Source organism: Colobus angolensis, unplaced genomic scaffold (genome assembly GCF_000951035.1).
Source record: "Colobus angolensis palliatus isolate OR3802 unplaced genomic scaffold, Cang.pa_1.0 Scaffold63, whole genome shotgun sequence".
Taxonomy (NCBI): Eukaryota; Metazoa; Chordata; class Mammalia; order Primates; family Cercopithecidae; genus Colobus; species Colobus angolensis.
In genome coordinates this window covers 9,998,289-10,010,791 of record NW_012119932.1, presented here as the reverse complement: position 1 = coordinate 10,010,791, position 12,503 = coordinate 9,998,289, and the positions used below count along the sequence as shown (strand labels likewise).

The following is a 12,503-nucleotide window of genomic DNA, read 5'->3' as shown; positions in this document are numbered from 1 at the left end:
GTGACAAACTGAGACCTTGTCTCAAAAATAAATAAATAAATAAATAAATAAATAAATAAATAAAAACAACAACAAAAACCGGAATTAATCCATCAAGAGGCCAAAACCGGACTGCTTCTCTTCCTACCAGACCTTATGTTTGGGGTCACTGCATGAAGAGGGCAAGAAGGGGAGGGGAAGAAAGAGGCCCAGGGCTAGGAAAATCCACCAAATCCACATGGGAGCTTTGATCACTCCCTTCGAACTAACACAGCTATGGCTTTTAACCTTAGGAATTCTCCCTGTTCTGCTATTGGAACGAGTAAGGACCCAGAGCCACAGGAATGCTTCGTCCATGGAGCTCCTAGATTGACCTGATGGGACGTCAAGCGCACACACACATCACTCGCAGAGATAGCAGGGGACACGGCGGAGCAGCCACTTGGAAGCCGTACAGAAAGCTCCATCGCCGCCTTGTTCTGGTCACTTAACCGCTTTACACCTGTCTCCTCCACGTGATGCAGAGCGGAGGGGTCAACAAACTCACTCTTTCCTCTTTCACTTCCTGCTGAAGTTATCACATAGGTGTTGTTCTTGATGGTCCCACAGGCTGTGGGGCGCCTGGTATTTCTTTCCGCACCGTGCTGGTTCAGCTGGATGAAAAGGAGGGCTTCACAGAGAAAGATGAGTATTCATCTCAACTTTCTGAAGGATAAGCCAAATTCAGAGACGGGGCAGGAACACTAGTTTTTAAAAAAAAAAAAATCAGGAGACTAGAACAAAGAATAGATAGGCAGGGGGAAAAAAGCTCAAGAAACAGCAAAAAAATTAGACAAAAGAGGGTTCAGACTGAAAACAGCAAAATGCAAGGTCAGTGAGTTTGTTAAGTGGTTATCAATTGTATTTGAGCGGTTTTGGCCTGCGAGGCTGACTGATGAATAGAAAGAAAAATGGAAATGGGGAAGGTATTCTGTTAAAAAAAAAAAAAAATGTGCACATGCCCACACACACGTTCTGTTCAAGCCTGGGAGCTCCAGGATTACAAATTCTTATTTAACAAAATGTAAATTTGAGCAGAGTAATAAGGTGGCACTTAACATTTTTTAAGAAGCCATCAAGAATGAGTTCTGTGATGCATTAAAAATCATCTGAAGTTTTATACAAATCTCCAAGAAGCATCTCCTTTAAGAAAGAGCATCGCTAGGCCGAGGCAGGCAGATTGCTTGAGGCCAGGAGTTCAAGACCAGCCTGGCCAACATAGTGAAACCCGTCTCTACTAAAAACAAAACCTAGCTGGGCGTGGCAGTGCACACCTGTAGTCCCAGCTACTAGGGAGGCTGAGGCAGAAGAATCGCTTGAATCTGGGAGATGGAGGTTGCAGTGAGCCGAAATCACGCCACCGCATTCCAACCTGGGTGACAGACTGAGACCCTGTCTCAAACAAACAAACAAAAAAATAACATCACTATGTCCACACTGCATGCAATCATGCTAGTGTTATCGTCATCTGATTCTGGAGTTTCTAAATCTGAGCTCCGTGGACCTCTAAAGAATTCAAGGATGAACACAATGGGATCTACAAGCCTCTGGTGAAATTACAACCATCACGTGCACTTCTCTACGGATCAGGGTTGTAGTTTTCACTCTATTATTTAAAAAGATCAGTGATTTAAGAAAAGTTACGAAGGCTGCGCACAGGGGCTCACAGTGGCCTATATTTCCGGTACTTTTGGAGGCCAAGGCAGGAGGACCACGTGAGCCCAGGAGTTTGAGTCCAGCCTGGGCAAATTAGCCAGGCGTGGTGGTGCACATAGGAGGCTTGCTTGAGCCCAGGAGTTTCAGGTTACAGTGAGCTAGGATTGTGCCACTGTACTCCAGCCTGGGTGATAAAAACACTACCTCTAAAAAATAAAAACATAAAAAAGAAGAAGAGATGCTCTACAAGAAAGTATGTACCTAAGTATCGCACCTCTTAGTATATCTCCTCTATCATTCTGCACACATACTCCCATGTACACACACACCAAATGATTTAGGAGAGAGTGCAACAACTGAAAATCTATGTAGAATATTTTGCTGTTAAATCAATCCTGTTTGATAGACATTCTATCATCAATAGCAAAAGAAACCTTTTTCAGGATCAGCCCCACACATGGGCTAATTATGAGTTGGAAAGTGACAGGCTTACACTCCCCCGTCTTATTTTCTCCACAGCCTGCCACCGTTCTGAAGTTCTCACGATTGGGGTGGTTCCATTTAAAAATATATTGTGGAGGAATTCACATGTTAGCTAGCTTCCACTTAGCACAGAACAGGACCTCAAGAAAAAGGATTCTAGAACAGGTACATTTTGGTTGGTAGGCCTGACAACAAAGAGAACAGGGGGTGGGGGGTGGCCACAGTCTACAAGCTGAGGACAGATAAGATGCCATTGGGAGGACATTTCTTCGACTGCATTCGCTGGCTTGGCTGCACTGGTCCCGGGTCCCTGGGTCAACAGACCCTCCCATAGGATGATCTCAGGTGCTCACTCAATAAAGCCAAAAACAGCAACGTGTGCTCAACTGCCAGTCATTTTTTTATGGTAACCTGACTACCAGTACCATCAGATAGATACTGTTTAATTAATAGCTGTTGGATTCAAAGATACTATGCAAATTTTTTTAACTCTTATCTTTTAATGATGGCACGGAAGTGAACTGATAAATGTGCAGTAATTTAAAAAATAAGTTATTGATCAAAGCCTCTGTATTATAAATACATTTACACTCTGTTAAAATGCAAACAGCAAGTTGTTTTGATATTGTCACAAGATAAATTCATGACAGAGAGACCATTTATTTTACATATTCCCCCCTCATGGTTTAATTTCATACAAGCCATGCACAAGAACTTTTGCATAAAGCAAGACAAATAATCTATGAAGGATGGAATAACTACAGACTCAAGAACAGCAAGGTCTGAGAAGAGCAGTGAAGGTCACCCTCAGGAATTCAGACAGTTAGTTCTTCTCAATCATCCCAACAATCTATTACGTCTGTATAAAAAGGTTTCAATGTATTATGCTGTTTAAAAACTGCTAAATTTTCTTCATTATAATTGGATCTACAGATTTTAAGAATGCAGCATTTTCATGTTAAAGATGCTGCTTAATTTGTTTATAATACGACTTATGGTAGATAAAATATACATCTGCATAAAATTTAAAAGTATTAAGTTCTATGTACTTAGAATATTATCTTCGATATATTGAAACCACCAAAGAAGGTATCTTAGTATTTCTTGTTTGCTATAATTATAAATTCGTACATAAGCTATAACTAATAGGAAATAGTGTATATTTTTTAAAAACCCATATTTTGCCATAAAACTTAGGTTTACTACCTGCCTAGCCATTTCCGATGCATTAAATGATGAGATATGATCACAGTGAAGATCTGAAATTGTAGGCAAAACTGCCAATCTCTCAGGAAAAGGCTTTACATGGCAGTTAAAAGTTCAAAGGATAAAACTAAACAATTACATTCAGAGACCCACACTTTTGAAAGGTTTTACATAGATGTCAGCTCCTCAATGTTTGCACAGAGCAAAAAGATATCCTTGGTTATTTCTTGCACAAAACGATGAATGTCTAATCCTCAACACAGAGGGGTCACAAACTTTGAAAAAAACCTATTGCCATATTTAAGGTGCTTGCAAGGTTTACATATGGGTTTTGCTGTTGGAATAAAATTATTTTTAAAACTTAAGGAAAACTTCACTTAAAAAAGTAAGGTCCAGAGCTTGTTTTATCACTGGTACAGAATGCAATTCATTTCCTGATGCACATTCATTTCATATTCTCCCCAACACAATGGAATTGAGCAGTATGTGAATCAGCATAAATATGCACAAAATACACATTTTCCTGATTTTTATAGTTATTTTTGAATTACAATCTGGTTACATATATAAATACTTCAAACTTTCTTCTGCAGGTTTTAAAAAAAAAAAAACTCACATATGCCCAATACAAAATACTACATAAAGCAGTATAATTCTTTCAATGTAAGGATATTGGAGGAAAAAAAATGTTTCTAATTTGAGAAAGTAGCCATAATAAACACCAAATAATGATACGTGAAACTGAGTATGTTCGTGGTAGAAGAAAAACAAAAAACACAGCACACCTCCTTCTATAAGGATTTACCTTAAATACGGTAAAAACTGCACTGTGTAAGCAGCAATAGCAACACGCCCTGTGGGGCAGGGTCGGACAGCCTGCAAAAAATTTATTCTGACAACAAAGTTGGTTTCTAATCTTTAGGTACAAAACCTGGAGGAGACATATGTGTCTCCACAGTGACCTCTAGTGGACAAGTCTTAAAATGGTTGTCCCCAAAAGAAACTCCTTTTTAAAAACAAAAAAAAACAGTAGGGAAGCATTTACAAAGCTCACACTTCCAAACACCATAAAACCTGGGAATTGGATTAAGGAGCAGACTAAAAAAGACTCAGCCAACAGTGGCTTGAAAGGGAGGGTAACCCCAGAGGCCAGGGGCAGGAAGGAAAAGCAACGAAACACAGGAAGATAACCTTTGGCAACACTGCTGTCTTCCCACGCATCTGAGTGGTCATGATACCAGTTTCCCTGGCTGCGAGTCCTCTGTGTGCCTGAGTAACACACATCACAGCCCATCATTCTTAGCTCTATGATTGTAAAGATGAGACGGCCATCATTTACTGGACATAAGATCATATATCTTTTTTTTTTTTTTTTTTTTTTGAGCTAAGATCTTGCTCTGTCACCCAGGTTGGAGTGCAGTAGTATAATCATAGCTCACTGCAGCCTCAAACTCCTGGGCTGAAGTGGTCCTCCCATTACAGCCTCCAGAGTAACTGGGACTACACGGGTGCACCACCATGCCTGGCTCATTTTTTAAGAGATGGGATCTTGCTATGTTGCCCAGGCTGAAGGTCATGTATCTTTAGAGCATTCATGCTCTACCATGTTTGAAATTAGCACACAATGAGTAAGAAACTGAAGTCTGTGACGGCCGCATCTACTCAAGTCCCCATACCAGTTCATCCCAAAGAAACCGTCTGGTCCCAATGTTCCCCACTTTCTCTCCAGCCAGGGGTTTTCTCTCTGCCCTTCCCTGTCATTCATATACCTCCTGGGAGCAGTGAACACTCAGTTTATACAGGGAAGCCACTAAGTGCCCAGCCACAGGCATTCAGGAAGAATATGAAATGATCCCTGCTTCCACAAAAGCTTACCATCTATTTGGACACAGAGAAAAAACACAAAGCAAGAGAAGGACAGGGAATGCCATGCTGGAGTTAAAGAGTCTACATGCAAGAGAGTTTGGGGAGGAAAGGCTTCAAATGGGCCAGAGCACCAGGGGGCCCCAGGGAGAGGATGGGGAGAGGCTGGTAGAGAGGAGGAGGGAGGACGAGAGGCAGGCAGGAGTAGACCCTGGGCCCAGAGGCAGGGCTATGGGGGGGACAGAAGATGATAGATCTTCCTAGAGCAGCATATGAAGAGGAGAGGCTGGCATGGGATGTGGGGCAGATTAGAGCAGTTTCTGAAAGGCAGAGAGAGAGAGCAGGTGCACAAGAGCGAGCCAGCCTTCTGCCAGGTGCGTACTACATCACAGGCAGGTGCTCAAAGAAAGCAGTGTTTCCAAAAGGATCTTTAATCTGAAACTCTTCCCATTGGGCCAGGATGGCTTTGCATTCTGACTTTGCCAATGACTTTGTTGCGTTCAAAGTCAGTACCTGCCCATTCATAGCAAAAAGATGGAAGAAAAAAATTCACTTGCAACTATTCTTCCTGTCTCCTTAAATATATCATGCATATGTACATATCTAGGAAAGTTGCTACAGACAGATTGATAATTCCCCCGCTGACTTCAAAAACCCATCAATGCTGCCCCAAGCCCCCAGGTTTAAATTTAAATAGTGTCACCATAATAGTCTTGAAGCAATAGCAGCAATTAGCTTGACAACACATAAATATTTTTATGAACTGCAGTACTGAAAAGTTCAGGAATTTCTGCTCCCAAATTCTTGAGGAATTTCAGAATCACAGATGCCACTTTCAGCTTCCCTGTGGCTTCACTTTTACTGCCCTGGGTGGACTTGTCAAGGCCAAAACCACTGGCAAGAAAAGGGAAGTCAACCCCGTGCCACACTGTTTCAATAACCCTGCAGATCTTGTCAGTGGAGTCAACAGTGTCCCCAAATCAATGTCCCAGTTTGAGTAAACCATTCATTCCTTCCATGAGCACATAAGTGGAAATGTCAGAGCACGGTGTAACTGGCATACTAAGAGAAAAACACGAATACTTTTGCAAGATAAAAGCAGTGCCGGGTGAGGGGGGTGGGGGAGTTATCTTTTGAGTCCCTGTGGTTTTAATGTGGCGTTGTCAGCTGGTCCCTATTAAAAACAAGAGAAAGTGAAAGACACTGATTACCATAAAAAGTGACAGCAGGGTGTGCCTAGCCACTTACATTTAATGCATATTTATATTTCCATCAAATGGACATATTTACTATAAACACTTGAAAAACCATAGCAAAGTACTTCATTTAAATGCCAGAAAAATAGTAAAGGATGCAAATTTGACCTTACTGAAACAGATCGGGTGTCACTGATACTACTCAGGATGGCTTGAAACAGAATTTACCAAGACCATTAATTAGAGTTTACTGGATTAGGTCAAGAGTGTCTCAAATGGAGTGAAGAAAAGGAAAAAAAAACTGGCAAGGCAGAAGAAATATAAAGTTTGGATTCTTTCACAGTCAGTCTCCTGAATGGCCAAGACAATGTAACTCCACATATAAATATGCCCCTCGAAATTAATCTAATAGTATGATGCCTGGAGGAAGAAACTGATCCATTGACCCCTGTAAAAAGAAATAAACTACAATGATCTGAAAGATGTTTTCAAAGAAGAGATCAATGAATGATTTAATAGAAATAAAAGTTTTGCTTTCTTACTGTTGGAGACAGGGTCTCCCTCTGTTGCCCAGGCTGCAGTGCAGTGTCATCATCTGGTTCACTGCAGCCTCGACCTACTGGGGTCAGCCTCTTGAGTAGCTGGGACCACAGGTGCACCCACCATGTCCAGCTAATTTTTTGATTTTTGGTAGAGATGGGGGCCTCGGTATGTTGCCTTGGCTGGTCTCAAACTCCTAGGTTCAAACAATTCTCCTGCGTCAGCCTTCCTAAGTGCTGGGATTACAGGCATGAGTCACCGATCGTGGCCAGTTTTGCTTTCTTGTGTAAACTGGTTTGCACAAGATAAGCGAAACAAGGTATCATTGTTATAACAATGATAAGCTTAGCAATTAAGAAATACTTTAATAAACCACACAACAGAGCATGTCAGTTATTACTGCTCACAAATCTTGGAGGACTTAGGAATCATGTGGCCCACCCTTCAAAACAAACCACGAATCCCTTCTGAACTGAGAATCGGGTCACTGTGGACCACGAGACCACGTCCCAGAAAAACGATGGAACCGGCAATAAATTATCTGTTACAACAATGACCACACAAGATTTGTAGGTCTCATTTTTGGCTTCTGTGGCCACCACTACCTAAGTGGACAACTGTGTCATCACTCTGCCTTTGCCTTACAAATATGCGCTTTGGCTAACAACGAACTAATCCGCTTGTTTCCTGCGCATGAGGGGACCTCACTGCCGCTCTTAATTCTCAATAATCAACAGCTCTGTGCTTCAAGCTGTATATAACACACATACACACATAAATTCACGACATAAATCCCTCAACGTGACATTCTGCTCAATTTCACTGGACTCGGAAAGCTCCTTAACAAATTCTTGCCACATGATTAGAAAATCATTCAAGTCTGCAGGAAAAATGGCAAGCAAAGAGAACTGACAGTCAATTAGGAACGGGAAAGGAGCGTGAGTCCCTGCCATTAAAATCTTTAAAGCCAGTGCTCTATGAAGAAAATGGCCCATCATGTACACAAGATAGTCATACAAAAACAGGCATTCATCCTACTGTATGCTAAGCAGATGCTTCTGTGGGGCTCTGTGGATGCCCAGCAGAATTTTTCTTTTGGGGAAGCCAGACTCAAAAATTTAAAAAAATACAGATGTAAAGGTATATCATGTATACAATTTTGCATCTTTTCCCCCATCAAGCAGGGACGGAAAGTGTATTGAACAGTTATACCTTTTCCTTTTGAGGAGGAAATACAAATGAAAACGAAGAACTCGTTCTAATCATTTCAAGTTTTCAATGCTTTCAAGTCAGTTTTTCTCATGAAATGCTCACCAATGGTCTGGCAGTTCAGGTCACTATAGCATTTACTATCTCTGAATGGAACCACTTAGAGAAACAATGCCATTTTTTTTCTCTTTGGTTTATAAACAGGATAAGAAAGAATCATCAGGCCAGGCGCCGTGGCTCATGCCTGTCATCCGGGCACTTTGGGAGGCCAAGGCAGGAGGATCACTTGAGCCCAGGAGTTCAAGACCAGCCTGGGTAACACAGTGAGACCCTGTCTCAAAAAAAAAAAAAGAAAGAAAAGAAAAGAATCTTCAAAGTAGAGCTAACTACAAAAGGACAAAATACAAGACGACAATATTCTCATCTTAGTGCTACCAAAATAAGGTTTCTGCAAAAAATCATTTGTCATTAGTTTCTTCCAAGGAAACAATAACAGACTCAGCAGTGCCATAGGATTACCTAAATGTCAGAAACTGTAAAAAATGAGAAACATCACTTACTTGTTAACTTGTTATGGCTGAGGACCAGTTGTGTGATATGGGATAAGGTAACTAAAAAAGAAAAAAAAAAAAATTCAGGTCAGTAAATGTATTGCTGTATTCCGATTCTACGTGTACTCCTACAAAGCAAACGGCCAAGTTATTTTCACAGGTTGAAGCATTATCACTCACCAAAATAGAAGCTAGGATTCATGTAATACGATCTGTTCATTGTTAAACCAAAGGAAGAAAAGGCACCCAACTAACGGTGCAATTAGCACAGCAAGTTAGAGCTAATGAGATTAATGTCACAGAATCCAACATGACCAGGGCCAGTTAGCTCTGTGTGGTGCCCCGGCCTGCTTGCCTAGCCGTTAGTGATTCATTTCGATTATCTGTGCCGGTCAGAAAGATCAGCCAAGGGCATAGAGGTGCACAGGGGCCTTACCTGTGCTAAAAAATTTTAATTATTTTTTTTGACGACACTTCATCCAAACAGAAACTTATCTAGCAGAAGGCCACCGGTGTTACTGCTTCATCTATGTTCGGTGCCCAACCAGAAATTCCCCTCCATGCTATCAGATGAGCGGAGTTAAAACTCTTCACAATTTCTTCTAAACATATTTTGGTTGACATTTTGAAGCACTGATTTGAAATGCAGATTGCTCTCCAGCTTCAAACATTATCATGGTGGTTTAATCTGCTCAGTAAGATTAGGTTTGCTTAAAGAATGGTTTTTCTAACTATAAATAAAGAAAATATATACACCGCCACAAAAGTAAAAGAGAGACATGATCTGCCCTCTAGTCTGGGGTCTAAAACTTTACTGCATGTGTCAGCATTTACACACATATGCATATACACGTGTGTGTGTGTATGTGTGTGCAAATTTTTCCAATTTTTTTTTTTTTTTTTGAGACAGGGTCTCACTCCGTTGCCCAGGTTGGAGTGCAGTGGCACAATCTCAGCTCACTGTAACCTCCACCTCCCAGGTTCAAATGATTCTCCTGCCTCAGCCTCCCGTGTAGCTGAGACCACAGGCGCATGCCACCATGCCTGGCTAATTTTATATTTTTTGTAGTGATGTGGGTCTCACCATTTTGCCCAGGCTGGTCTCAAACTCCTGGGCTCAAGTAATTCTCCCACCTCAACCTCCCAAAGTGCTGGGATTACAGGCATCAACCACTGTGTCCAGTCTCCCAAATTATTTCTATAAGAACATTCTATTAATGCAGTAAAGGTTTTTCCTTAAACCGATAAGACAAAAATTCTTCTCAGGAAGGGTCTCGATGTTGGGGCTCAGCATGCTTTGAAGAAAATATGCATCACTTCTACTGACCACACTGTTGCAATTTTTTTTTTTTGAGACTGAGTCTCACTCTTGTCGCCAGGTTGGAATACAGTGGCGCAATCTCGGCTCATTGCACTTTCCGCCTCCCAGGTTCAAGCAATTCTCCTGACTCAGCCTCCAGGGTAGCTGGGAGTACAGGTGTGTGCCATCATGCCCAGTTAATTTTTGTATTTTTAGTAGAGATAGGGTTTCACCATGTTGGCCAGGATGGTCTCCATCTCTTGACCTCATGATCCTCCCGCCTCGGACTCTCAAAGTGCTGGGATTACAGGTGTGGGCCACCGAGTCTGCCCGCATGTTTTTTTTTCAAACCATTGCAAACTTACAGAGAAGTTCAAAATGCAATACAAAAACCTGTTTTCCCAGCTTGGACCACTGAGATTAATTTTGCTGGCCTGACGCCCCATAAACTCTAGGGTATACCTCCTACAAGCAAAAATGTACATAACCACAGTACAACCACCAAAATAGTTAACCCAGTACATGAGGACCATCTAATCCTAGTCCCCATCCAAGTTTCTCCAAATCCAAGTTTCTCCTAATTATTTATTTTAGGGAAGAAATAGGGTCTGGTTCAGAATTAACGTTGCGGGTAGTTGTCAGGTGTTTGTCATCTCTTCTAGGCTGACAATTTCTCTTTCCTTGACTTTCGTAACCTTGGCAATTATGAAGACTGCAGGGGCAATTGTTTTATATTATGTCCCTCTATGCAGAATTTTTTTTTTTTTTTTGACATGACCTTGCTCTGTTGCCCAGGCTGGGGTGCAGTGGTGCAATTATAGCTCATTGCAGCCTCAGCTTCCCAGGCTCAAGCAATCCTCCTACCTCAGCCTCCCAAGTAGCTGAGACTACAGGCTCACAGCACCATGCTTGCTTGATTAAAATTTTTTTTTTTTTTTAGAAATGGGGTCTCACTCTGTTGCCCAGGCTGGAGATTTGTCATTTGTGGATTCTTGATTCATGCATCTGTATTAGTCCATTCTCACACTGCTATAAAGAAATACTTGAGACTGAGTAATTTATAAGAAAAGAAGTTTATACGGCTCATGCTTCTGCAGGCTGTACAGGAAGCATAGAAGCATCTGATTCTGGGGAGGCCTCAGGGAACTTTTACTCATGGCGTAAGGCAAAGCTGGAGCAGGCATCTTCACATGAGGTATTAGTCTGTTCTCACGCTGCTAATAAAGACATACCCGAGATTGAGACTGGGTAATTTATAAAGGAAAGAGGTTTAACGGACTCACAGTTCCATATGGCTGGGAAGCCTCACAATCATGGCAGAAGGCAAAGGAGAAGCAAAGGCACATCTTACATGGCAGCAGGTAAGAGAGCGTATGCAGGGGAACTCCCCTTCATAAAACCATTTGATCTCGTGAGACTTACTCACTATAACAAGAACAGCATGGGAAAGCCCCACCCCCATGATTCAATCACCTCCTACCAGGTTGCTCCCAAGACATGTAGGAATCATTGGAGCTAAAATTCAAGATGAGACTTGGATGAGAACACAGCCAAACCGTATCACATGGCCAGGGCAGGAGGAAGTGGGGGGTGGGGGGAGGTACCACACACTGTTAAACAACTAGATCTCATGAGAACTCTATCACTATACAAAAGTGGTGTGACAGTTAATACTGAGTGTCAACTTGATTGAAGGACGCAAAGTGTTGATGCTGGGTGTGTCTGTGAGGGTGTTGCCAAAGGAGATTAACATTTGAGTCAGTGGGCTGGGAAAGGCAGACCCACCCTTAATTTTGGGTGGGCACCATCTAATTAGCTGCCAGCATGGCCAGGATATAAAGCAGGCAGGAAAAGGCTTAACTGGCTTAGCCTTCCAGCCTACATCCTCCTCCCGTGCTGGATGCTTGCTACCCTCAAATATCGGACTCCAAGTTCTTCACCTTTGGGACTTGGACTGGCTTTCCTTGCTCCTCAGCTTGCAGATGGCCTATCATGGGACCCTGTGATCGTGTGAGTTACTACTACTTCATAAACTCTCACGTGCTCTCTCTCTATATATATATATATAGATTTATATATATATATACATGTGTATATAAGTGTGTATATATGTACATATACGTGTGTATACATATATATGTGTACGTGTGTATATGTATATGTGTGTGCATATATATGTGTATATATATGCTATTAGTTCTGTCCCTCTATAGAACCCGGAGTCATACAGGAGGGATGGTGCTAATCCATTCATGAGAACTCTGCCACCACGATCCAGTCACCTCCCGCCAGGTCCCACTTCCAACACTGGGGATTACAATTCCACATGAGATTTGGTGGGGACACACATCCAAATCATATCAGCGTCTTTGGCAGGGATATCACAGAAACACTGTGTTTTTGTCATGGCACCCTACCTAGGACACACGACTTCCATTTATCCCACTGATAAGGATCTTCACTTTGATCGCTGAAGTCTGC

At 41.9% G+C, this 12,503-nt stretch overlaps 1 protein-coding gene across 2 annotated transcripts in view; it reads right to left on the bottom strand.

Moving 5' to 3' along the window:
• Window positions 1-12,503, bottom strand: part of RSU1 (Ras suppressor protein 1) — a 240,048-nt gene that overhangs the window by 196,970 nt on the left and 30,575 nt on the right. The window contains exon 3 of one of the 2 annotated variants that reach the window (XM_011963895.1): window positions 8,732-8,782. The exons of the other annotated variant lie outside the window; for it this stretch is intronic. Coding sequence (XP_011819285.1) covers window positions 8,732-8,782 — 51 coding nt within the window. The remainder of the gene's footprint in view (window positions 1-8,731; window positions 8,783-12,503) is intronic. 2 annotated transcript variants of the gene reach the window in all.